This window comes from Poecilia formosa, unplaced genomic scaffold (genome assembly GCF_000485575.1).
Source record: "Poecilia formosa unplaced genomic scaffold, Poecilia_formosa-5.1.2 Scaffold364, whole genome shotgun sequence".
Lineage (NCBI taxonomy): Eukaryota > Metazoa > Chordata > Actinopteri > Cyprinodontiformes > Poeciliidae > Poecilia > Poecilia formosa.
This window is the reverse complement of record NW_006800303.1, coordinates 555313-582788: the sequence shown is the minus strand read 5'-3', so window position 1 is coordinate 582788 and position 27476 is coordinate 555313. Positions and strand designations below refer to the sequence as shown.

The window sequence follows — 27476 nt, the reverse complement described above, 5'->3', positions numbered from 1 at the left end:
TAAGAAAGAGCAGACCCATTTCTTAGATAAGCTGTTTGACAATTTGAAAGATGGAATCTACAAAAATAAAACAGATCAGAGACGCGGATGTTTTCGCGTGTGGCCTGTAGGAGGCGTAGTTTGACGGTCTCGTTCAGATAACTCCTGTAAATGCTGGGCGATGGCACCTGTCCTCACTTTGAAATAAAGTCGAAGCAGGATTACAAGGATCAACATCTGGGTCCATCCTTCGCCAGGCTGAGGTCCCAGTAGGTATCATGCTCTTTCTCCTCCTGCTGTCATTATTCTGCTCTGTTTACTGGAGTTGCTGCTTCAGATGATGCTAGCTAGCCGTCGCTAGCAGCTTTTTAAACAGCACCATGTTTGGTATTTTTTATATTTGTTATTGCGTCACTTTCTTTTTTTATTCATTGTGAATAGTCATATTGTCCTACAGCGCTTAGAGCTCATATTACCCTACCAGGGCGCCGCAAGGACAGTCCAACAGTTCACCCCATCACACATGTAAACACTTCAATATCTGGTCTGGAATACGTCTAATATACAGAATGCTGTATATTAGACAGATAGGATTGTTTGGTTCGGGGTGTGCCGGAGTGATTGTTGTCCATATTTAATTAAGCATGCACATTTCTGGGTTTTATTTTCACCAGGCTGGTCGTTAACGCCCCCTGTGTTATGCTGCATTCCGTTTACCTTGGAAAACGGAACTCGGGTCTCGATATACCTTGACGACCGGATACCTTTGGTTCAGCTGAAAGTCTGGAAAGTTTTGGGATTTATTTATCGCAACAAGCTGATAGCTGTTTATTCCTGGGCTCATACCATTTCAGCCAACCGAGGCTGAAGAGTGACTGATTTAATGAGCTTTTAAAATACAAACTATCAGAGTGCAAATGTTGTTATCGCTACCTTTAATGGGGCAGCCATGTTGAATTTTCTTTTGGTGAGGAACCCTCCACTTTCCAAGCAATTATAAATACAGGGATTCTTCTCATTGATTTTTCATACATGAATCTGGAAATTTCAACTCCAAAGTGCGAATAACACCATTACAGTAATGAAATCTAGTGCTGAGAACAGAGATCCTAATTTCACATGAATTTCCACTGTCCATTCATATGAAATTAATTTAACTGTCTTCCAAAACAGACTTCAGGAAAATAGCTGCACTTTAAACCTGATTCCTTGATTTTTAATATTTTTATTTAGTACTTTTATTTTAGTACTGCAGAATTTTTAGTTTTCTCTCTGGAACAAAAAACATTTCATCTTCAGACATGACATTGACCAGTACATTTATACATATTCAAAAAGAAAAAGTTTCGGTTTGTCATAGGAGACAAAATGATGACACAACAATGTGGTTCTAATTTTATTTTTGCTCAATTCTTTAACAGTATGGATACAATCCAAGTAAAAAAAGTATGGTAACACTTTATTTGAAAGGGGTTGAATAAGACTGTCATGACACTGTCATAAACATGACATAACACCTGTCATGAACATGAATAAGTCTTCATGAATATTTATGACTGTTGTCATAAAGCGTCANTCACAACAAGCTAATAGCTGTTTATTCCTGGGCTCATACCATTTCAGCCAACCGAGGCTGAAGAGTGACTGATTTAATGAGCTTTTAAAATACAACAAATACAATATACAATATAAAATACAATATTCTAACTGTTGTTATCGCTACCTTTAATGGGGCAGCCATGTTGAATTTTCTTTTGGTGAGGAACCCTCCACTTTCCAAGCAATTATAAATACTAATATAAATTTGTTATAAAAGTATTACTGATTGCACTTTAAAAATTAGGTAGCTTGATGTTATCAAAGGTAAAGTTTAAACAGTAATGATTTCTTGGTTAATGTCAAGTTGTCATAAAGACATTTTTGAATAATGTCAACTTTGTATTAAAAGTGTCATAATTTACCGAATGACGCTTTATGACAACAGTCATAAATATTCATGAAGACTTATTGATGTTCATGACAGGTGTTATGTCATGTTTATGAAAGTGTCATGACAGTTTTATTCAACCCCCTTCAAATGAAGTGTTACCAAAAGTATTCACCTCCTTAAATGTTTTACCCTTTTTATTGCTTTTACAAATTAATCATGATTTAGATTTTTATTGGCAAACAAACATCACCTCAACCCTTTAATTTCTAAGAAAAATTTGATTTCCAAAAATAATAATAATTAAATGCAAATATGAAATGTAAAATATGTGCAGAGATATTTATCCTCTTAAAGTGAGTATTTAGTAGCGATAAAAGAGATTTGATACATCAATAAGAATTGATGCAGTGAGCTGGACGCAGTAGGCATGAGGTGGCGGAGATGGAGAGAGGGCAATAGAGAGCGATGGCTGCCCTTAATGGACAGAAACCTCGAGGAGAGCTGGATCTGCCTTGGTGTGCTGGGAGTTAAGAGGTGTAGAGAGCGAGATGATGCAGACAAACACATTAAGTACTGGACCAGCCACACTTCCTGTGGCAAAACCCCCGAAGGACACAGAGGGTTGGTGCATACAGAACCTGGTTTGCAGACTTAACTCAAAATATCTTTTTAGTTTCATTGGTTAGTTCCAGGACCTTTAGATTTTTATCTTAAAATTTGAATCAAGGCATAAAATAATTTAGTGGATCAGTAAGAAGTGTCACTGCATGGAACACACCCAACAAACAGATCTGACCTGCCTCAGTGTCTCTCTGAACGACCCTTCAGGACACCCTGTGGCTGTCCTGGAGCGGTCCAGGCAGAGACTGAACATCTGTGGAGAGATCAGGCGACAGTTTGGCCACCAACGTTTCCCAAACTGAGAGAACTGACAGATTCTGCAGAGAGGCCTGCATGGAACTGTCCAAAGATGGCTGGGCATCACATTCAACAAGACTTGAGTCTGTAATTGCTGCCAAAGGTGGATTAATTGTTAAATAAAGGCTGTGATTTACATGTCAGTTTATTTTATTTTATGATTATAGGGCATTGTGTTGAGTTTTCTTAAGCAGCAGTATTATTTGTTTTCGAGGCACATAGTGCCATATTATAACACAATCAAGTAACAATGCTACCTTCAGTTAAAGAAATGTATATCATATGTAATTTAAAAGAAATTTGACTTTGTAATTTAACGCCTTGAAATTGGGCCTCTGTCTCTTTAAGAAACTCCTGCTCTTTCTGACACCCTGCCTTCAGGAAGTCATCACAACATGGTTCCTCCACTAACCCTTTAACAACACCCATTTTGCACAGCTGAATGGTTGCCATGTAAGACTTGAGGATTTCTCAAACATGCATAAAAGATTCAAGGTGACATTCTAGGTTTGCTTTTTATGAGGGAATAATATATAACATGATGTAAAGCTCAAAAAAGTTGATTTTACATAATGCTGCCCCTTTAAGGGAAAATGAATTGAATCCATCTGTGAAACACTATGAGGACTTCTTGGATGAATGAGACATTTCAGAGTTTGGTTATTGGTTTTTATTTTATGCTTTGTAAAATCTCAACTGCTAACGTGGTCCCATGTTCCTCAGAGCCCCTCTGCTCCCTCTGATTTGGCCAGTAATAAATTTTACTGAAGAAAAAAACTTCTTAAGCACACTTTATGTTTTGGTGTGTAAGTACTGTATACTGCATCAATAACATTCAGGTTTTTGTGTTTAGGTCTGAAATGATTACCAGGAGCTGCTGAGTCATCCCCAGGGAGAACCATGACAACGCAGCCAGCCTCAGCTTCCATCCTGAGGGAGTTCTGTCCGCTGTACTACCTGCTGAATGCCATCCCTGCCAAGGTACCGACCCAAAACTCACAGATGCTAAAGCAGGGCATCAGTGTCATGGCTGAACATCTGCTCAATTCCTCTACAGTTTTTTACATGAAGCCTTAAAATTTCTTCACAACTCAACTCAGGTTTAAATTCAAATTCAAAATTACTTTATAATCTGGACTTTCCCAAATTTGATTGATTTAAAAAAAAAGAACAACAACAAAAAAAAACTTTATTTCACCAGGTGAGATAAGAACAATTTTTTATTTGCAATAACAACCTGGGAGGGGGAGAAGAATACATGAGATCCAGCAGCACATTTTACAGTAAACAGCAAACATTAGCAACACTTTTGAAATCATGAAACAGTAAAAACATTACAGAGACAAGAGCAAAGGGTAAAATACAATTTTTAGCAGGTTTCAGACGGCATCCTCTTTAAAATACATTTAAAAGTTGCGTGATGATACGACGGTGCTCAGCTTTAATACTTTGTGAAGTGCAAAGTTTTGAAGTCCAAATTCAAAGGTACTGTTTTATTATTTTATTCAAAGGTAAAATAATTTTTCCTTAGTATGTAAACTGATAAAAGTTTAAACAGTTCCTGAAAACATCACTCTGTCATTATTCTGGAAATCAACAAATTCAATTTCATCAGTTACAAAGGTGACTGGTTGGGTGTAATTGGTGTGTTTTTTTGTTGTTTTTTTAATGAATGCTCCTGTGTGCGTGTGTGTGTGCATGTGTGTGTGTGTGTAGGTGCAGCGGGGCTTCAGGTCTGTGCTGGTCTACCTGACAGCTCTGGACAGCAGCTCAGACTTCCTGGCGGTGGGCAGCAGCATCGGCATGCTGTACCTTTACTGTCGTCGCATTGCACATATGAACAAGTACAGCATGGAGGTGAGAGCGCCCTCTATGTTGTCTTCCATCAGTCCACAGTCATTCATTTTCAAAAAGTCACAAACCGTATTTGGAAGCTTTTATGATCAAATCTCCCCCACATTCCTCTGCAGGAGTTTTCACAGCCACTGAAAATTTCCACATTTTGTAACGTTGCAACCACTAACCTCATTTTATTTCATTGGGATTTTATATAGCTCAAAAATATGTTTTCAATTTTTTTTCTTAAATAAAAGTGTATTTTAAAAATACACTTTTATTTTAACTGTATCATGTAATCGTATTTAGTGCCCGGAGAAAATACTTTTAGTTTTCCTGTTTTAAACTTCAAATATTCTGGGGAATTTCTCCACCTGCTTTTTAAATCTAGAGATTGACATTTCTGTCTGCAAAGTAGCAGACAGAACGGGCTATTTTGCAGACATAATTGCCCTGCATAATATCAGACATAATAACTGAAATCTGAAGTCTTGCCACAGATTTCAGTTCTGGACTTTGATTGGGCCATTCTAATACATGGCATAGCAGATTTTTGAGGGGGCCCCGTAGATTTTTCTTTTCTGTTTTTTTCTTTTCTTTCATGAATCCATGTTTTGTAAACATTGTTCTTTATATACATTTTATAAACCCAAATTAGGTGAGTTTTATTAATGTCTTGGGACTTTTATGAATATAAACAATATTCCTGTTTTGGAAAGTTATTAAGTTATAATTGATTTCTTAGGGAACAACATATTATTGTTTGGGGATGTATTAAGCCTGCCACGGATAAATTAAACTACCTAGTAATTTACTATAGTTTGCTTTAATAAAATAATTTCTCCTTTGTGACTAGGGCACCAAATCAGACTCCAGCCCAGGGGCCACATCCGTATAAATCGGGCCCTGGCTGCTGCAGGTTTACTGAGATCACTTCACACACAGCTGGACTCTGTTTACTGAAGGCAGCTGGTCATAATAGATTTTATTCAGGCACAGCAGAATAAATGGGGCTCACCACACTTTTCAGATTTTTATTTGTAAAAGGATATTCATGCCAAGCATTACTTTCCTCTCTCTTAAAGAGCAAGCTCTTCTTTGTGTTGATCTATCTCATCAAATCCCAAATAAAATCTGTTGAAGTCGGTTGTTGTATAACTCAATAAAACCTGAAACGGGTCAGCCGGTCTGAGTATTCTTGCGAGGCGCTGCAGTTCTCATGGTGTGCCTGCGTCCGACAGGGAAAATGTGACGCGATCACCGCAGTGAAACTGCTCAGCTGTTTTGATGACCTGGTGGCTGCTGGAACAGCTTCTGGTCGGGTCGTGGTCTTCCAGCTGGTGTCCCCGCTCCCTGGGCGCAACAAACAGGTTGGCTCGTGCACATCTGTCCTCTCTGCAGCCTGCCTGTCGTCATGCGACCGCAGCTCACTGATCTGTTCTGGTCGCAGCTCAGGCGTTTCGATGTTGTCAGCCTCCATAAAGGCTCCATCACCTCCTTGACCTGGAGCGCCAACGGAATGAAGCTGTTCTCCGGAGACGATAAAGGTCGGGTTGTGTTCTCTGCTCTGGACCTGGACCAGGTAGAATGCAGGGTGACGTGGGACTGTTTGCCCCTCCTGTGAGACACGCTGTCTAACTGTGAGTGTGTGCAGGGGGTGTGTAAGCCAGTGCTGCTGCTAGAGGAGCCGTCAGGTGTGGTTCAGATGGAATACAGACACCAGGTGCTGCTGGTCTCGACGCAGCAGAGGTCCGTGCTTTACTGTACGCAGAAGCAGGAAGTGTTGCAGCTGGGCACCAAACCCCGAAAGAGGTACGCCACTCTCACTCGTTCTTTACATAGAGCTCCCTCTAGAGGTGCACTGATTGCTGTTTTCTGGTCAATTACAGATCTTTAAAGGGGCAGTATTATGTATTTTACAGCTACATAATGCCTCTTTATAGCATAATAAAGTAACTGTTACTTTCAGTTGTTATAAAAACAATGCTATACATATCAAACATAACTTAAAATAAATTAACTTTACAACTTAACACCTTGAAATTGATCCTCTATCTCTTTAAGAAGCTCCTCTTCTTTCTGACACTCTACCATGAGCGTGACATCACAACAATTCTCCACCATTATGCCATTTACAACCAACCAACTAGTTCCTAATGATGAACTCAGCAGAGGTGCATATCCACCAGGTGTTTGCTAATAGCTGCTACTGCTAGTCTGGAGGAGCTGAGTGGGGAGGGCTGATCTGTGGGGCGGAGTCTCAGCTGCAGGCTGAAGCTCCAAGGAGGAGCTTTGGGTAAAGAGGTGGAACTTTATGAGAGCAAGGATGAATGGTTGCCATGGGAGATTGAAGGATTCCTGGAACATTCATGAAAGAATCAAAGCAATACTCCAGGTGTATGTTTGATGAGAGAATAACGTTTATAAAGTCTGACCTGCCAATTTCGATTTTGGCCGATACTGAATTTTTCTTTTGTCTGACAAGTTGCTAAGTTTGCAACAGTGGGGTGACTATTGTTAGCCGCACGACCTGGTGGGTGTTTCTGTCGGTCAGTCTGTCTCACTGCAGGTCAAAAGAGGACAGTGGCAGGTTTTCAGCTCTTTACAGAGGTAGATAACATCAGTTTCAACCGATTGCCGATCTCCCAAAATTAAGGAAATTCTGAGACATTTCTTTCTTTTTTTTTTTTTTTTGGCTGGTCAATTTATTGGTGCACCCCTACCTATCATCCATTAAACAACCAGTTCAGGTAGCGGCGGTGACGGTGTGTTTTTCTGCTGTCTCAGAACCGGCAGGTTTGGCGCTTGCTTTCTGCCGGCTCTTTGTAAGCAGAGCGACCTGCAGGTGTACGCTGCCCGACCCGGACTCAGGCTGTGGAGGTCTAACGTTAGAGGAGAGGTGGAGGAGACTCGACTACTCAAGTCCTTTTTTGACAAACAGGTATTCACAGAACCTTCCTCTAAGGAAATACATTTGATACACTTGCAGGGAAAGTTGGTTCAACAGAGAATTGACTCATAGAGGCTGGATATTAATTCACACCACATATTTTTGTTTGTAAAAATGTCTAAAACCATCATTATGACCAATTTATATTGGTCTGTCACAAACAGTCTGAAATGCACTGCGGTTTGTGGTTGTAAATGTGACAAGTAGTCTACAGAATTCCTGTTCCTGTCTCCCTTCCTGTCCACCGCTCCGTTCCAGATCCCTCAGTTTGAGCTGTTTCCACGCCCCGGTCCAGTTGGAGCGTACCGTCCAGCAGACCGGCAGCTCGGGCTGCTCAGCTGTTTCTTCAGAGAGGGCTGGATTCTCAGCTGGAATGAATACAGCATCTACGTGTTTGACTGTCTCAACGAGGTAGTGTGTTCATCTACTGCATATTCTTTAGTTTCTATGTAATTCAATTGACTGCGATCAGAGCTCAGAGTACAACGACTATGTAAGAACCCAGTAGATAGTAGAGATGCATCGATCCATAACATCGGTATCAGTCTCAATATTGACAAACATTCTAGATCGTTTATCAGTGACAATGTGCCTGATCCATAAAGGCAGATCTAGTCAGTCTAATTCTTTGCTTTGTGCTCTTATTTATTTTATATTATATTTTGAATTCCTAATTGCTCTTTCTGAACCATTTGAAAGAAAGTTTGTTTCAGTTTATTTTTACATATTTTACCAAAATAGTGAAACTATTGTTTTTTGTCAGTTTCAGTTTCTTTATTATTCATTTTCCATTTGCTGTTCTATTCCTAATTTCACTGCCTGAACAATATAAAGCTGCTTTTCCTTGTCTGACCAAGCTTGTGAGGCTTGGTCAGACAAGTAATTCAGTGCCTTTATGTCTGTGTTTAAAAACAGAAACATTTTAAATTAATTCAGCTGATTTTCTGTATCGGATTGGTATCACTCAGTACTAATGCTCAGATATCGGTATCGATATCGGAAGTGACAAAACTGGATCAGTGCGTCCCAAGTAATGATGCCAGATCTGCGTTTGTTAAAGTATTTCTTTGCATTCATTGTTAAAAAGATGATTGTTCATTTTGTCACCATTGAAAAATAATCAAATGAAACCTTTTCTGCTGGTCCCATAAGATCACAAACAAACAAAAATGTTGACTTTAGTAACCATATTGCTTAAATCAGTGAAATGGAAATCAGGGTGACTGGATATCAGTTTATTCCAGATCTAGTACTTTACTTTAAGTATTTGCTGATGCCAAGTAGTTAATAAGTTAGTAGTTATGTTTCACACAATAAGTTTTAAAACACATTTACTTTATTCAGAACAGGCTGACTCTTCTTTCTTGCAGGCCTACAGTCTTTGGACTGTATAAGCCAATCAAAAGTACAGCATGACAAATGTTGTAGACATTTAAAATAAATAAAACATAATAAAAGTTAAATAAATCTACCCATTGAGTTACAGCCACTCTTAGGGGGAAAATCAAATACAACAGTGGTATCTGTTCAGAGGATCGAGTTGCTTTTACAAGGATGAGTACTTGACGCTGGTATCGGCCCAATGCCAGTATCAGGACACCACTAACAGAAACATGGATGAGTAGAAGAAGTGTTACAATTTCTGAAGGAAATTTGTAGTTTCACAGTTGCTGGCAATGGAAAAGTTGAAGATAGATCAATGAAGGATTGGAAGTACTACAGAGAAGAAAGCAGCTCGATACAATTGACTGTCCAAAAGCTTTCTTTTCTAGTTACCATGGTGATGTTTTACCTTCAAACTTTTAACAAACCCCCAGACAGATTTGTCGGGAATTACTGCTGCATTTGCAGTTTTGGAACCTGAAGGCTTCCCTCCTTACCTCAGTGTGACATTTGAGTTCCCTGTTTAAAATGTGAGCTGCAAACCTCTGGCTTTCTCCCAGAATTCTCATCATCTCATTATCATGTCAGGTTGAGGTTTTTTGGGTTATTTTCCATTTTTTGTTATTGGTCAAAACTCAGGGAACTGTATTCTTGATGAGCTGTTAACTTCTTTATGTATTTGTACAAACACCCCAAAGACACAATGCAGCATACTGATGTCCTGAGGAAGAAAGCATGCTCCAGTTTTTCTGTTTCTTCCTTTGACAGAAATCCTTTAATTCTGACAGCCAGTAGGCTCAGATAGAAAAGTCTTGAAGTCAACGTATGAGTCAGGATGAGCTGGAGAAGATTCTGGCCTATTACCTCATTTATGTAATGGACAAACTCCCACAGTGATCATGTGTCATCACATGATCCTAATTGAATAGGATCATGTGATGACACAGATGCATAAAGCTGTATGTCATCATTATAAGTATGGTAAGACACCCTTGCAGCTACGGAGAGCATAGTTACTAAATTAAAATGGGCCCAGAGAGAAGCTTGGAGGAACCCCATATGGGACCCTGTTTGCATTTATTCATATCTGTCATATAAAACAAACTAGTCCTGGTCTGCCAGATAAGATTTCAACCAGTTCAGCAGAGGATCACCCAGTTGCAGAATCATTTCCTCTTTGTTCATCAGCATGTCATAGCAGCACTGAGATCTACTAGAAAAAGTGCCTCAAACTGGAATTAAATCAAAGTATTTTATTGTGACTATTATTGTATCTTAAAGAAGTGAAGAGACAATTCATCTTTGAAACAGAAAACGTTGTATTTAAACACAAGTTGTGGTTTTGTTTGGCTCTTTAAGGTTATAATCGGTTGTCTGGAAAGCAGCGGAGACATTGTGTCTGTTTCATCTTGTGAAAATGAAATCTTCGTCCTGAAAGGAGACAGAGAGATTGTCCGCCTGTCCAGCAATCCAGAGGGAATCTCCTCAAACCGTGAGCACTGCTTACTCTGCCACAGATAGCCTCTACTGGTGGCAGCACAAACCAACAACTACAACTTCTCTGTTTCCCTTTATTACCAGTGCTGCCAGGTTACCTGCCTTCACCACTGACCACACCCACAATTCTCCAGCCAACTGGGTCAGTGGAAATAGTCCAGCCAATCAGAACAATGGCCATCATCACAGAAGATGGGGGCAAAGAGGAGGCAGGAGGGAGCGAGAAGCTCTCTGAGGAAGGAACAGATGAAGAGGAGGAAGAGGAAGGAGTGGAAGAAGTTGAAGAGGCGGTGGAGCAGGACAGCCCGCTAAAGGTAACGTTATCATAGAGCAGACAGAAAAACAGAACGGTATGCCCTTATGTCTTACCATCTTCAACATAGAGCTTTTAAAACCACAAAAAAAGAAAAACAATCTGAATATATGGAATATTTTCCATAAAAACACTTTGAACATTAAGTTTAAGCTATACTTCCCCGATATTCATTATTTCTACCTACTTATAGGTTCTCAGAACATGGAAAAACCAAAACAGTTTTAGCAAATAATAATTTAAATAACACATTGCTTGCATTGAGAGTCACTTCAATAAATCAGTACTTATGAGGAATTTTACCAAGTGGAGTTACTCATTAAAACTTGTTTTCATTTAGAGTCTTAAGTTGTTGTAAAGATCAGTGACATTGAACCAAACTCATATCTAAACATTTGAATCTTAGTTTGGCTTCTATGGGTCTCAGCAGTTTGTTTACTGAAAAAGACAGTATTATCATGTTGTGCATTGTGCTATGTAGTGTTATGTTTGATGTGCATTGCCACTTACTAGTCATTTTTGGTCTTGCAGCTTAAACACATTAAAAACTTTTTAAACCAGATTTTATGTTACATTTCACTGTAACATTGTTGACCCCTCCAAAAACTGCTCTTAAGGAATTTGCCTGTTTATTGCCCCCCCAATAATGAGATGAGCTTTCCTCCCTTGGTCCCATCAAATAAAATATATTTTTTATATTATATATCTCTCCAAAGTCTGTCTGAAGGTCCAGACATTTCATGATAAAAGCTTATCATGAAAGTAATGAGAGAATAGTGTGAAAATGAATCACATTAAGCCTTCAATTGGAAGTTGGATAATAACTCTTTTGGATCTAGTCACTAGTTTCTGACTCAGGGCAGCTGAAACTATCCTTTTCCTTCTTCACAAATGTCCACTACTACTGTGTGTTCATGTGTCACATAAAAGCCCAATAAAATATAGGCAGCAGTACAAGAATATACTTTTTGTATATGAGGGCCATTTTGTCTGTCTTCTCAGGTGATGGAGTCCAGCCAGCCATCCACTTTGTTCAGCAGCTCTCGCTTCCGCAGCAGCTCTGTCACCACGTGGGACAGCCTGAGCCCAGCCACTCCGGTAAGCACTCCGCTTGAACTGAGCTCCAGGCGCTACAGTGCCCCTATTGACCAGGAGAGGATGCAGCAGGAGCTGGTGGTCAAACCCATCAGAGTGAAGAAGAAGAAGAAAAGACATCAAGGCAAGTGAATTAGGACAGATGTCAATGCTGCCCTATGGTCAGTGACGGTTAGCTACACTATAGACACCATGTGTTTTTCCATATTTGGATATTAATAGGCAAGTTTAACATTACTGAGAAATGTAAGTGATTCAGTTGCATTACAGTTGTGACTCAAGTATGTAACTTTTATAAAAAATATTTTGTAACATATTTGTTAAAACTGTCACTGTGTCCTGGCAGTATAGTATGAGACAGATAATATGTGAAAAAATGGAGCTTCTCCCAGTGCTAACTAGAAACAACCAATCAGAGTCAGGGGGAGGGTCTTAGAGCAGTCACTAACAATCTCCTGTAGCGCTGCTTACCCCTCCCTCCATTGCTCTCTGCTACGCTGCAGCTCCTTCTGGATAGCAGATCCTGTTGTGTATGCTAAGTCTAGATAACAGTGGATGAATGGTTTCATGTAACAATAAGTTGTTTCTCCACCATTAGCACATTTAGCAGTGCACACACATGGTTGATTGGCAAAGCTCCTCCTCTTGGCTCTAATTGGTTATTTTTGGTTGGGCGCTGTGCCTTTCTTCAGATGGCATTAGCAGCTCAGGGATGAAGTGGAGCAGATCGATGTTTTCACATATTACACTGTCAAATATGAAAAAAAAAACATATCCTTATAAAAGCTACATACTGGAGGTTTACTGTCACTTAATATAGGTGATATTACATTAATAATTGTAGCATTCTGTTTAGCATGTTGATGCTATATAGCTTTAACATGTTGACTAGTAGTATTCATTCTATTTAGCATAGATTGTTAGCACTGCTAAATAAAATGCTAACATTCTATTTAGCATGTCAGCATTCTATTTTGAAAAAATATGCTAACATTTAGCATGCTACTTAGTAATAGCATGCTAATTGTATTTAAAACATGCTATTTTTAAGCAAGTTTATCCTGAAAGCAGGCTGCATAATGCTAACAGAAGCCTAAGATGTCGTCACCTACAGCAGGTTCCTACTAGTACTACTGTTCACCACTCTTACTGTTGTTCTTCTGCAGATTACCATTCTTACTAATGTTCAAGCTTGCCATGTTATTGCTTGTTTAACTGAGTGAGCTAAGAGTATGTCCTGACAGGTTGGTATGACTCATTGTGATCTGTCTCCATCTGTCTTTAGACCTTTCCTTAGACCGTTGCTCTGGAAACCGTCTTGTAGAGAGCAGCTGCTCAGATTCAGTGTTTATAGTCCAGGACAGCAACTGTAGTGACGGAGAAAGTGGAACTCCATCCAGTGACCACGCCTTCCTCCTTGGCCTTGATGCTGAGAGCCAGGGCACTCTACAGCAGAACCATGACCAGAAGCCTCAGGAGACACAACACACAGGTTCAGATAACTGTTTGGAAGTCAGGGAGGAAGTGGAGTCTTCCCTCAACCAGTCTGGGTTTGTATCTGGTGATTGGCAGCCTTTAGTAGATCCCATTACTGCCGATCCGACAGACTCGTTCTTCTTTTCAGTTCCGTTCCCAGTGCAGGGTCGCTGCTCCTGTTGGGACTGAAGAGTGATCAGAACCCAGAAAAGGCTCAGAATGACGGTTCAGAAGCAGACTGCATACCCCCCACCCCAGATGTTGACCAGCTGCTGGAATCCACCTTCTCTTACATGAAGGCTGAGGATGATGGAGGGCTGGAACCAGCATCCAGAGATGAGACGGTAGGTTTTCACTGGTTTTTTAACATTTCTGCCAGTTATGTAAATATCATCTCATACGAACGCTCATGTTTACTACTGTTGAACAATATATCAGAATGCATCAGTATCGGCCAATGTTAGCCCTTTTTTGACATATCTGTATCGATCCAGTAAGTAAAACAGGGATGCTAATAAAAACCGACGTTTATTTACATCCTGTTGCTGTTTGTGTTTTAGCAGAGGGAGGAAGTTGGTCATGTGGTATTGGTAACTAGACCTGTCACTGTCACATTTTCCTGGACAATAAATTGTCCCAGAAGTTATTGCGATAAACGATAATGTTGTTGTTTTTGTTGTTTTGTTTTTAGACCATTTTCAAGTAATATAACGAGACTAGCATAATAATTGCAAGAACACATCCTCAAAGAGCAATGAACCTTAAAGTCTAATGAACATATAACACTGGAACTGGAAGATATTTTAAATATACAAAATAAATCAAGAAAACAACAAATAAAATGAATTATGAAGTCTCTGTAAATGACATTGTCCTTCAAAAAAGAGTTAATTGAGACCAAAGCACCAGACTGAAGACTTTTATCATCTAGTTTGGTACAAAGAGAATAAAGAGAAAAATAATAAATCATGCAAATAGAAATGATTGAGCTTGTATTAATTTATCATGTGATTAATTGAATTCTTGCTTATTGCGACAATAAGTCACTTGTTAATGAGCAGCATGCAGATTGTTCAGACGGCTCTCTCTCTGTGTGAGCAGGAGGACCACCCACTCCTCTCTCCTCAGCTGGCAGACCAGGTGTTTCCTTGTGATGAGAGCAGTCAGGACAGGAAGCCCAGCATGTCCAGTGATGAGGAGGGAGACATCTACTGCCACTCTGCTCCTCCTGCTGCTGCTGCTGGAGGAGGAAACAGCCACAGCGCTCCATCTGCAGAGACGGAGAGGACAGCAGAGAGAGACGCAGAGCAGGACAAGACCAGGCCTTACTTGGTGAGAAATGAAAAGTATTCACTCATTTAGTGGTTTAGCTGTTTTTTGTCACACTTAAGTGATCAAAGAAGTGATCAGATTGTAATATCAGACAAAGATAACCTAAGACGATACATAAAAAAAACAGTTTTCAAATGATTGAATTTTGAACTAACAATAAAAAAGAGACTTGCAGTAATCAAGCTTTGAAACTACTCCAAAGAATCATGTTAATCACAGCTATTGCAGGTTCAATCTTGAAGGTTGACAGTAAAGCAAAATCAGAAGAAATCTGTAAACTGGGTAATAATCTGTCACTACACTGTATGTGAGATACTAAACCCCATGGTGCTGACTGTACCCACTGCAAGTCAATGAATGTAATTCAATATAAATATATAATGTTTCTCCTTTGCAGCTGGCAGAAAGCTGGATGGGCTACTCTGGACCAGGATGTGGGATCCTGAGCCTGCAGGTGACTGACAGGTGAGTCCGGTCAGCCTCCCTGCTGACCTGCTGCTGGCGCTCACATGGCTCACTCTGACAACCTGCGTTTCCAGGCATGTGTGGTGTTTGGATTTCAAAGGAGGGCTGTTCTGCAGCACGCTTCCTGAAACTGGACTCAGATGGCAGCGCTTCGAAGACAACGTCCACCAGGTGGCGCTGTCCCCTTCAGGTGGGCTGATGTCTTATTTTGGATCAGTGCTGTGACTCATCCCAGATGCTAACCGCTGTTAACCCCTCAGGCAACCTGCTGTGGAAGGTGGAGCAGAAAACCATGACGGCATTTGCTTGTGCCAAAGTGTCGGTTAAAGGAAAACGTCACTGGTATAAAGCTGCAGAGCAAGCAGCCTTTGTGGCGCTGAGTGACGACTCTGCTTGGATCATCAGGACCAACGGAGACCTCTACCTGCAGACAGGTGACTCCCAACTGTCGCATTTAGTCAAGCTTTACTGTCACTAAAACACCAATCATAACTTCAGGTTTAGCTTTTTTTTTCTTTGTATTTTCTTTCAACTAAGAAGTTTGTTTCTGTAGGAATCATATGAAAATAATATGTTTTTATTTATATTTTAATAAAAAAAATGGCATATTTAAAATGATTTATTCTCTTCTGAATAGTCGGTGAGTAAAATCTTTTTTCATGTTTCAGTTTTTTTTTGGTGATGAGCTCCTAGTCTTTGAGGTGGGGAGGCCTCCTCACCATCACCTGATCTGAATCTATCTTTGATTCAAATGCGTTTAAGACAAAAAGAAAATCCTTCTTATGAAACATGCTCTTGTTTGTAGCTCATATATTATTGGCTTATATATTTTAATGAATTTTTTAAAATACCTTTGTTTTATCTAAACAGACCTCCCTTGTAAATGAAATATTGCATCTCAGTGAGACAATAAAAAATAGAAAAAAAGGCTTCCAAAATGTGAAAAAGATAGAGTTGTTAATTGTACACAATACATAATGTACTTAGAAGAAAAAGTTTGCTTTGAGTTTGAACTGGTGAATAAAAGTAACTTGAAGGACAAATGGTTACGAAACCAGACTTCATTAGTTTGTTAGTTATGTTTAAGTGATTTATATTTATGGAGATTTTCCAAAAAACAAACCGTGAGACTGAAACAAAATGACTAAAGTTGCCGTTATATCAGCAACGTGATTATTTATCATAATTGGAACATTTTGTTTTGGATATAAAGGGGATTCCAGAGGCAGACAGAAAACTCCTCATTTATGCTGAGTCATGTTTATGGTTCAGTCATCCATCAACTTCTACATTTAATCAGGACCATTTCCTCTGACACACCTGTTTGTATAGCGTGTGACCAAAATATGTTTATGAGATGCTTTTAATCTGAAAAGATTACTTTCCACACAATCTTCATACATTCCATTTCCAAAACTTAGAAGTAATCCAAACTTTAACATGTGGATAGAAACATCTGCAGTGACTGTTGGCTTTGATTCAGGACAGAAAGAAGGCGGAGCTGATCTCACAGGTGCAGCGTTGCTATGGGTTACTGCTGCTACATTTAAGGCTGTTTGTGTTTCAGGTCTGAGCGTGGAGCGTCCCTGCGCCCGCTCAGTCAAGGTGGAGTCTCCGTGTGTGTTCAGCCAGGTGTGTGTGAGAGGGGGCGTGGTCTGGGCTCTAAGTGAACACAAGGCTTTGTTCTACAGAGAAGGACTGAGCAGCTACTGCAGCGAAGGAGACGGCTGGAAGTACGACACTGTCAGGTACCGAGCCGACTTTAACACACCTTCAACACAACCACAGTACAGCACAACTCAGCTAGTTGTATTTAGGTCAAGTTCCAAATGAAACATCAGTATAGTGGCCGTTTGATTTGAAATGGAAAGGAAAGACTAAAGAGATGAAACAATTGACAGATATTGATCATTTAAAGGGACAGTATCATGTAAAGTCAACCTTTTTTGAGTTTCACATCATATTATAAGGTTATTCCCTCATCAAAAACATACCTGTAGTCTTGCTTTGATTCTTTCATGCATGTTTGGAGAAATCTTTTAATCTCACTTGGCAACTGAAAAAGCCTGATTGGACCTAGCTGCACCTCTGAGGACGCAGGTCCACCTAAGAGCTGCAGTTTCCAGGCTTCTGAGCTTCTGCCTCACAGAGCAGCACTTCCACATTCAGCTCCTTCAGACTAGCCAGCAGCAATTAGCAAACACCTGGTAGAACTGCACATCTGCTGGGTTCATTCTAGGAGCTACTTCTCAGTGCAGCGCTGGTAAAAATGTTGTTAAAGGTTAATAGAGGAGCCATGTTGTGATGACATTCTGAAGGCGGAGTTTCAGAAAGAGCAGATTTTAAAGAGACAGAGGCCCAATTTCAAGGCATTAAATTAGAAAGTAAAATTTCATTTTACAATTAGTATCTGGAAAATACATAATACCGGCCCTGTAAACTCAGTGAAAAAGCGACCACACCACCTGCACTGCTTCTCTGCTACAGTGAAACACCCTGAAACGTTCGCTGCATCACGATCACTGTCACATGACTAAACAAAGATCACATGACCAACCTGCTCCGCCTCCAGATATTAATTCTGATATATTGTGCATCACTAAGCAAAAACCAGGGTTGCCATTTAGTTATTATTAGTACAAATGATCTTAAATATGGATGTCTTAAACGTAACTCTTTGTTTACTGGAGTTTGGAAACCCTGACCAGTCGGAGCTGACTGTGTTGCTGGCTGAGGATAATTTGTTCTTTTGCTTGGATTCTCTATATGCATGTAGATCAGCTACATGTTTTTTTTTTTGCCCGGTAACCGAGCAACTAGACACACAAGTAAAAGTGAACATGTCATTAGTTCTTATTTGTCTGTTTCTGCTGCAGTGAGGCTCAGGGCCTGGAGCTCATCTGCATAGCTCTAGGAGGAGGCGGAACCGCCTGGGCGCTTGATGCCAGCGGCAGCCTCTGGTTCCGAACCGGCGTCTGCCCGTCCAGACCCCAGGGCAACGATGACCACTGGTGGCAGGTACTCATGTTTAGAGGGGAGCGGATCCATTTTGGCTTCTGTTGGGTTCTGGGTTCTGCTCTTTCACCACTCCGCTTCTCTTCTCCACCAGATCAGTATTTCAGACTACGTGGTCTTCGATCAAGGCAGTTTTTTCCAGACCCTGCTGCAAGCTACGCAGAGCGTTGCCACAGTAACCAGGGGTCCGGTGGAGCGGGTGGTGGCCTTCCTGTCGCAGTACTCCCAGTGTCAGCCCAGCCTGGTCAGTGCTAACGCCACTGGAGTGTGGGTGGCGTCAGGACGGAACCAGCTGCACCTGGCGCGTGGAAACCTCGTGGGTCAGTGAGGTTCTGCACAGCAGCTCAGCAGCTTTCAGTTTCCTCCTGCTTATCACTTCCATTTGGGTTCTTTCAGGAACATTTTGGCAGAACGTGGTCCCAAGAGGAACTGTGTCAGCCACCAGGTGGACCTTCATCACTTCTTCATCTGTGCCTCATAAAGAAGGTAAGCCGCCTGGACGGAACACACATCTGGACCTCTGGCACTCAGCTGTGCAGATGTCAGCTGTCTGTGTTGACTGTGTATAGGAACGTTCCTGTGGTTGGCTCAGAGCAGGAAGGATCTGTTCTGTGTGTGGGACCGGGATGGAGAGCTTCGTCCTTCCTCCGTCCAGCTCCCACCAGAGGTAAGACCACCCAGCTTGTCTCTGCGTCTAAACCTTCGGACCTTTCAAAATGGCTCTCAGTGACGTTCATAAAGAACAGATGTTTCTGAATATAGATTTTATCAGGTTTGAAACACTTCCATGGAATAATTGTTTTAAATTCCCATAACAGAATGAAATACTGAAAGTGTCCGTTATATTTGTTTAGGTCTGTTTTTCTTGTCATCATGTTGGAGTCTTTCTACAGCGACTTCAACAGCATCACACATTTTATTTTCCATTATTTTGTTGGTAACTAAATATTGTCATCTTCCTAAAATAAAGGTCTAAGTAGTTTTTTTGTCAAAGTAATTTTTTGGTAAAAAACTTTTAGGAAGATGATTTTGCAAACAAAATGTTTTGTTTTGGAACCGTGATGTTCATTAATGACGGACGTTTTAATTTATTCAAATTATATAATATTTACCTATGATTTTTTTTAACAAATGTGGTGAAAATATGACGTTGAAAGATGAACCCACATTTTTTGTTCTCATGCTATATGCAAAAAATATCACTTCTAATATTTATGTTACTTTACAATCTGCTTTATATAATTATCTGCATTGTTGCACCATCTTTTTAACTAATCTCACCATCCCATAAAATATAATGTATTGACTCCTTTTTTTTTTTGCATGATTTTTGTTTTATATTAAAAGTATTTATAGCAAAAAAGAAAAAAAAAATCACCACCTTGTTCTTGCCAAAAGATAATTTAGGTAAATAAATCACTTTTGGCAAAAAATGACTTACCATTATTTTAGGAAGTTGATGTTATGATATCTTAAAATTTGAAAAGCTAAATAAATAAAACAGTGGTTCTTCAAAAATGACAAACTTCTTAAAGTAGACATTTCTCAAAAAGTTGAAGTTACCCTTTTCAAAAGGTCATGCAGCTAATAGCTGTGTCTGGTCTACACTCTTTTCCTCTCCTCTGTGAGCTCAGGTGGAGCTGACCCACTTATCCGCCTGTCGTGATGCTTTGTGGGGTTTGGACATTCACGGCCAAGTGAGCATTCGAACCCTGTCTCCTTCCTGTCCCATCGGTTTGCATTGGACCCTCCTGGACCTCAGCCAGCTTGGTGCGTTCCACAGAAACTCTGTGTTTTTAAAAACTTATGCTGAGCTGCTCTTGTTGGTTTATTAATTTCTAGGTCAGATTATAACTTCATCACAGTCATTTTTAAGTCCTCCCCCCTTACAGAATGATGCAGTGCTTTGTATTGGACTATTATATGAAATCCTAATAAAATATAATGTTCTAATGAAATAAAGTGGGAAAAATCTGAAGATTTTGCAAGACACAGTGGTGTCATTGATTTCAATGGAGACCTGCACTTCCTGTGGTCCCAGCTGTGCGACTGCCCCCTCCTGGTGGCTCAGAGGCATAACAGCTGAGGGCCAACTTTAATCTTCCACTCCATATCAGTTCTTAGATGGCACAAACTGAGACATGAAATAACAAATATAGATTATAGCTTCAAAAAGGATTTCTTCTGTTCTGCCTAACATTTTAGCCAATTCAGACAAACACTTCTCACTTCTCCAGAATGTTCCCACTGCTCCTCTAAACCCCGAATAGATGACACTGTTCACTTTGTCTTTATGCGCCGTGTTTTATTTTGTACAACCACTCTGTGCAGAGGATGTTTGGTGTAATTTGAGGCTCAATGTTTTTGGCACATGTCGGATAACGAAAATAAATCTCTGATCATGGAATGATTTGGGAGACAGCTGTTGCACCACCGATCACATCACGCATTGTTTCAGATGGTGCAGAAACACATTGAAGCTGGAACATCCAGACTCAGCTGTGTGTGTTCGTCACATTGACAGTCTGGGGTTGTGTAACAGGTTTGTGTCAGAGCTCAGCGGGAATGTGTGCGTGTGTGATAGAGATAGTGTAGCATGGCGGAAAGGTCAGATCTGTTTATAGTGCCTCTGCTCTTCTCATTATCAAAGATCACATGATTGCCTGACCTGTCTTCACCTGCTGTATGTTGTGGACACCCAGCCTGAGACACAAACTTCATAGTCTACTAGAATCGGTTCCATTTGTGACCAAAGTTGCAACATTTGTTACATTTTCAGCTGCTTTGGTTTCTCTTTCACTCCCCCCTGTGTCAAATTAACCAAAACCTTTGAAGAACCTGTTCACCTCCTCGCCTGTGAGGGCGCTACACCAAGAACCACTGACAGAAACGATACAGAAATCACAGAAAATCACTTCATTCTTCACGAAAAGTAAATAAAAATGGAGTGATATCAGATTTTATTGGTTGTAGGATTTCTTATTGAACTTTGGTAAAAGACCAAAAAATGAACTCTGGTCTGTCTACAAACCTCGCCGACTGGCGACTGCTCCAAAAAGCTGGAAGTGGACTAATGCATAGGGCATTCTGGGTAAATATAACCAAAACAAATGCACTCGTTTGGGACTAGCAGGAGAAATGGGTTGTGGTCTTCTGCCAAAGACAAAAGAGAAATCCTTCAACTGCTAAAATTTTCTCTACTCCATTTTTGTTTTTATTTCATGAAGAAGGAAATTGCGTTCAGAGATTTTCATGTTGTTTCCTTCAGTGGATTTTGGTGTACAGGCGAGGAGGTGAACAGGTTTTTCAAAGGTTTTGGTTAGTTTGACGCAGTGCAGTGTGAAAGAGAACCACAGCAGCTGAAAATGTAATAAATGTTGCAATTTTGGTCCCTAATTGAGTCTACTGGACTATCACATCTGAGAAAACTGTAGTCTGCATTTTTTTTCCTCCTGGTTCAGAGTGATGGTTCATTAGCAGAACGTCTGCAGAACTTTGACATGCTGAGCAGGTTGTTGGACCATCTGAATGAGCAGAGACGCATCTAAAGCTGGCAGGACATCAGCCCTGCCTGGAGGACTGGAACTGGACACCCAGGATCTACATCTTATGATTACAGTTTCATCATATTTATACACTGCTTGCTGTTTTCCACACATGTAGCACTTTTAGGCTATCATTCACTTCTGGCAGCAGATACAGCAAGTTCCAATATGACACTTTAGCTCATGAAAGACCTGCTGACCAACTTCTAATGTTCAGATTACACAACAGTCACTCTGTCACCTGAGCCACAGGCTGTTTGTTGACCCTGAGCTGCCCAGAGGAGCTGCAGGCAGTAATATACATATCAGCCATGCTAAAACGCTGTAAATAAATACAATAAATTGTATTTTTGGATTTTTAAAAAAAAAAAAAAATTGTATTTTTGGATTTTTAAAAAAAAAATATGGTTATTTTCAATTAGCAAAGTATGTCATAAATAGTGCTTTGCAAAAAAGTATTTCTAAAGATGGATTTTATTTTATTATTTTTTACATTTGGCCACATTGTTATCTATTCCGCCTATCCTTACATGTTGCTGGGGGGCTGGAGCCTATTTCCAGCAGCCATTGGGTGAGAGGCAGGGCACACCCTGGACAGGTCACCAATCCATCGCAGGGCATGCAACCGCTCACAAACACACACACGCACACACCAAAGGACAATTTGGAGAGACCAGTTAGTTAACATCCAGAAGGGCCCCGGATCGAGATCCCAACCCAGTGGTCCCACATTACAACCACAAACCAAAATACGTCTTCATGGGATCTTTATGATTTAGAGCAACATAAAGTTGCTTAATTAGCTTAATTCTTTTCACAGCTCATTTTTTAAATGTGATGCTTTCATAACATGGTGACAGTTTTCACATATAAGTAAAAAAAAAAAATGTTTTAAAACTTATATAAAAGTCACCTACAGCAGCTCTAGGTTTTGCATACATCTGTTTGAAAATCCTAGTGCAGGCTCCATAACGAAGTGTTCCCGTTTTTCCTTCAGGAAGTGTTCGTCTGGTCAGTGTGAGCTGTGGCAGCCAGAATGTTTGGTCAGTGGACAGTCGAGGACTCGTCTACTTCAGAGTTGGAACTCAGCCTTTGAATGCGAGCATGATGATGCCGGCTTGGATCTACATCGAACCGCCTTCACAGGTAACGGCTTCAATATGATGTTTGTCCATCTGACAGAGGTCCCAAATCAGCTTCTTGTGAAAAATGTTGATGGTCCAGTGGAGCAGTGGTCTGTGTCTTAGGTGTTCTTTAAAAATTTTCTTTGGTTGATAAATACCTACAGGTATTTGCACTGTAGGGGATGGGATGGACACCAGCTGCGTTTCCGTTCCAAATGTGTGCAAATCTTTGTTTATATTTTGCTGATGCTGAAAAAACAAACTTTCACTAGTGCTGTGTTTCTATTTAAATAGGAAAGTAAAATCATGCGTGAATAAGCTTATTCACACAATAAGTCATTAAAAATCATGGAACCCACAGTTACATGAGATATATTCATAAGTCCGAGCTCATCATCTTTTAGCCAATCAGAAGAGACATCCTCATCTTATTCAGGCGTCGGAGCAAGAAGCCCCGCCTACAAAACCAAACCATTGTCCTCCTACTACTTCCTGTCGTGTTCTTTGTGGTTTTCACCAGTCCTATCATCCAAATGTTCGTCATGTGACTCGTGTGATGCAAAAATGTGTTTCCACTGTGGTTTTGTGAACTACTTATATTTGGATATGGCTGAAAATGTGTCTCATCCTAGCACAAAACCCTGATTTATTTATGTTTTTTTTAACTGCTTTGTTTCCATGAAGCAAATTTATTTTCTTAACTTCAGTTTGGGCAATTTTATGGTTAATGGAAACGCAGCTCCATGGAGTCATTCTACAGACATCCATAATGCAACTACGACCTGTCACATCTTTACAGCCAATAGGAGTCCAGCTGGTCAGCATCCAGACGAGTCCTAACGATCGTCTCCTCTGGGCTCTAGACAACAGGGGAAGTGTGTTTGTCAGAACTGGACTAAGTGATGAGATGCCTGTTGGGACAGACTGGGAGCTGGTACCAGGTACTTCTTTCTCTGACTGCTTCGTCGATGTGCATTACCTGTCCATTCTGTGTGTTCCACTGGTTTACGGTGTTTGTGTGTGTGTGTGTGTGTGTGTGTGTGTGTGTGTGTGTGTGCGTGCGCGTGCGCGTGCAGGGCTGGCTGTCAGTCAGATGGTTGTCAGCTGTCAGACTGTTTGGGTTCGGTGTGTAAACGGAGAACTGGCTCGGCGTTATGGCATTTCTGATCGGAACCCTGCTGGAGATTACTGGAAGAAGATTCCTGGAAACACTAACTGGTTTACTGGTAAGACGGTTCACACCGGTTACAGTTGAATCTACATCATCATGACACACCTTGATAGGTTTGCATCACAGCCCATCTTCACTCCCATTCCTTTGAGTGTTCTAACCATTTGCCCAAACAAAAGAAAAAGTGAATTGTGTGTTTAATCTGATAATTATCAACTAGAGCTGCAGTCTTTAGAAACCGATGATGCATAAACAGATGATGGGAAACTTTTGAATAAATACTCTGCTGTTCACGTGTTACTACAAACTCTACATCCACTCTGTCTTATTTTTTTAGTGTAGAGTGGCGTTTTCTGACAACTCCAGTCTTTTATTAACTTTGGTTTCCTTAAACAGGAACACACCGCTAACTCGCTTTTAACAAATCAAAGTGGCCCATTAAAACATGGACAAGTAGAAATAACACCAAGCACAGGAACACCCTTCTAAAACAGGCATATTTTACCTATTATTATTCAGACAGGTTATATGTTATAAGGTAAGATTATGTATATATTATATTTGGTTTGAGAGTAGGCTGTCTCAGAAAATTGTAATATTAGCCCCTGTATTTTTTAGAGGAGCTAAAACAGGTTTAAAAAGAACAAGTTCATCTCTGGTAAGGTGTTGGAAAAGCTTGGATTACAAGCAAAAAGCACAGATTCGATGAACACAGGGTTTTACAATCCAACAAAAGACAGGCGCTGATTATGAAAAATTAGCTGTACAAATGATGTGGTGTGTTTTAAACTGGTGTGATGTTGGATTGGACCGGGGCGCCTCCAGTCGGGTTGGAATGTGAGTCATAAAACAGCCGATCTTTGATCAGAAGCCGACATTTATCATTCCTCTGGATGATAAAGAAATTTGAGCGCTGAAGCAGCCAATGTCTCCTCTCTGCTCAGTGACTCCAGAGGAAGAGCTGTGGGCGGTGACTCCCATTGGAGGACTGTGCCGACGGCTGACCAAGCTCCTCCCACACATGCCCAGCGCCGCCCCGCCTGCAGGCGCCGTGCTCGGAGGAGAGGATGTTGAGGATGAATGGGAGCTGATCTGACCGGCGACTCCATCTCTGCTGCTGGTCATCTGGATCGGGATCGGCTTGGAAGAACGTTGTGATGTCATCGACGTTGCTCTTCCCATCGTGTGACTTCACCAAATCTGAGCAGGCCGATGACATCACATCCTGCAGTGTCTGCTGTATGGGTCACTCTGGGAAGACCAAGTGTGAAATGAAATGAAGGGAATTTATCTTATTTTTGTAACAGGAAGCACTTTAACCTTATTTAACTCTGCTAATATTTATTCCAGACCAGTTCAGCACTTCAAGCTGGTTTGAAATTAGCTTTACGATTCATCTTAAGTAAACGTTTTAGACTAAAAGGAGACGTTAGACAGCTGAGTTTGGCTTAGTCCATTTGAAACTGTTTCTCTCCTTTCCTTGGCTGGATGCATTCACATGGTGCTGCATTCATGACCCATTCACTTGACGGAAGGAAAACGTATCTTTTTTTTTTTTTTAAACACAGAATTTGCCATATTCCTCGTCTGATGGCTTCCCATAAATCAAAACAAAGTTCTGAGTTGCCTTTCTGTTTGTGAGGATTTGGGCGTCCAGCCTGTCAGTCACAGACTTTTACCTTTAGGGCTGTCGGTCTTCATATGTTGCATCACTACTGAAGGGGTTGAGGACTTTCTGTCAGTTCAACAGACTGAGACTGTTTGAGTTCAGAACTGGAGTCCAGACCCTTCGGACACTGTACATAACAGCCTGACGGGGTTTCCTCTGTAACTGATGACCAACCCAGACATTTAAGGAGCATTTGAGTAAAATGTCATTCAGTTTGTCCCCTGCTCACTCTGACGGGTCCTTAATGATTCCCTGTCATCACTTTTCTGCTGTGAATTAGTTCATTTTATTTTGTGAGTATTTTTGATTTCTTTTTATCTGTTATCTTTATGCATTTGAGGAATTTTAAGGGAGCACATCATTATCTCCCAAAAGTTTGTTTTTCTTCTTCTCTGAGTTTAATTCTCTAACTACTCTAACCAACCGCACAACCCTTACTACTTCAAAACGTTTACTTTGTTCTTTCACACTAAATAATAAAAGAGAATAACCCGGTAACACTGAGAAGAGCAAAATATTCAAGCATAAAGTGGATTCACTGTCACTGCTGTCCTGTGGACAGTTTTATCCCAGTAGCTGCAATCAGTTTTAGTTGATAACTGAAGATTCGGGACCCAAAGAAACTGAACTCGAGGAATTGTTGAAACAAATATTTGTTGACTGTGGAAATGAAAACTTGTATGATCCCTGGTAAAACCCCATGTTCCCTGATTATCCCTGTTTCACTCATCAGTCTGCTCTGGGTTTAAATCTAAAGAATAAAGTTCTGCTCACTTTAATCTGTATTACACTCCCTTGCATATGGTTAATTATCGTTTTTCACTGAAACGTGCAATGAGACATGTCCGCTGCACAAACAGACACAAAGCTCTCCTGAGTAGCTCAACAACTAGAAGGTCAATATTGCTCTCTTGTCGTTCTCCACTGACCGTTTCTGTTCTGTGTTGTTGCTCTGGAAGATCCCACAGTGTTGAGGCTTTAATTGACAAGCTGTGATTGTCAGGTGAGCTAGTCAATCACTCTGTAAAAGATGTTTTATTGCACAGACAGGCAAAACATTTTATCTTTTCCACTTTTTTTCCCCACATGTTTCCAAATTGTAAATAGTAATTTGCAACTTGGAAAAGAGAGTGTCAGCTGTAACCTGGTGTGAATACTTCCACTGATGCATCTGAGCACATCAGCTGTGATGTTCCTGGATTCAGTGGGTGTTTCGGGTCTTTCAACATCATACACCCTCTGCCAGGTGGATTTCCAGCTTTTTTTCTCTGTTTCTACAGGTTTAGAGACAGACTTCAACTGTGCTGACTGGTGTTCTTTCTATGCTTCTTTCTCTCTCCTACTCCCATCTCCTTTTCTTTTGAACCCTTTTAACAATCTTTCTGCTTTTCTTTTCTCATTTCTTTTTTTTGTCTCTGTGTCCATTACATTTAAAATAAACCTAAAGAAGTTTCTACTTAAATTATTTATACATCAAGTGGAGCATCATGGCGGAAGCAGTGATGTTCCACATGTGAAAGTAAATCTGTTTTGCCTCACCTTATAATAATAAGATAATAATACATTGTTCCCACAAGTCTGAACTGGAAGTGATACACTCCATCTTAGTAGGCAAGAGCATGGCATCGTCAGGCTGCTGGACAGGACGCGTTTAAAATGATAATAATTTTCTCTCTCTCATTAGCTGCGTTTCCATTACAAATGTGCACAAAACTTTGTTGATATTCTGTTTGTCGAAAAATACAACTTCACAATTACAGTGTTCCTATTCTGAAATT

General features: G+C 40.4%; 1 protein-coding gene across 2 annotated transcripts; it reads left to right on the top strand.

The window, feature by feature from the left end:
* tecpr2 (tectonin beta-propeller repeat containing 2) lies at positions 1-26477 on the top strand. Of its 2 annotated transcripts, none has more exons than XM_016662246.1 (27): positions 1-248; positions 3681-3808; positions 4544-4684; positions 5905-6033; positions 6114-6245; positions 6318-6475; positions 7451-7604; positions 7872-8024; positions 10356-10488; positions 10578-10803; positions 11805-12025; positions 13187-13451; positions 13526-13721; positions 14479-14709; positions 15107-15174; positions 15249-15364; positions 15435-15608; positions 16742-16922; positions 18051-18192; positions 18284-18509; positions 18586-18675; positions 18759-18856; positions 19824-19959; positions 22732-22880; positions 23658-23799; positions 23935-24084; positions 24974-26477. In XM_016662246.1, exons 2-27 carry the CDS (start codon positions 3728-3730, stop codon positions 25123-25125), a joined length of 4044 nt encoding a protein of 1347 aa, XP_016517732.1. In that variant the 5' UTR covers positions 1-248; positions 3681-3727; the 3' UTR covers positions 25126-26477. The 2 variants fall into 2 exon arrangements, with proteins under 2 accessions (XP_016517732.1, XP_007574984.1); XM_007574922.2 differs by having other exon boundaries at positions 10578-10807; positions 11809-12025.
* The last annotated feature ends 999 nt before the right edge of the window (positions 26478-27476 follow it).

Bases quoted from the DNA above. Each gene is read 5' to 3' on its own strand.
- tecpr2 (XM_016662246.1), top strand. From the start codon at position 3,728: ATGACAACGCAGCCAGCCTCAGCTTCCATCCTGAGGGAGTTCTGTCCG. The intron at 16,923-18,050 runs GTACCGAGCCGA...TTTCTGCTGCAG, and splicing joins TGGAAGTACGACACTGTCAG to TGAGGCTCAGGGCCTGGAGC. The intron at 18,510-18,585 runs GTCAGTGAGGTT...GGGTTCTTTCAG, and splicing joins GGCGCGTGGAAACCTCGTGG to GAACATTTTGGCAGAACGTG.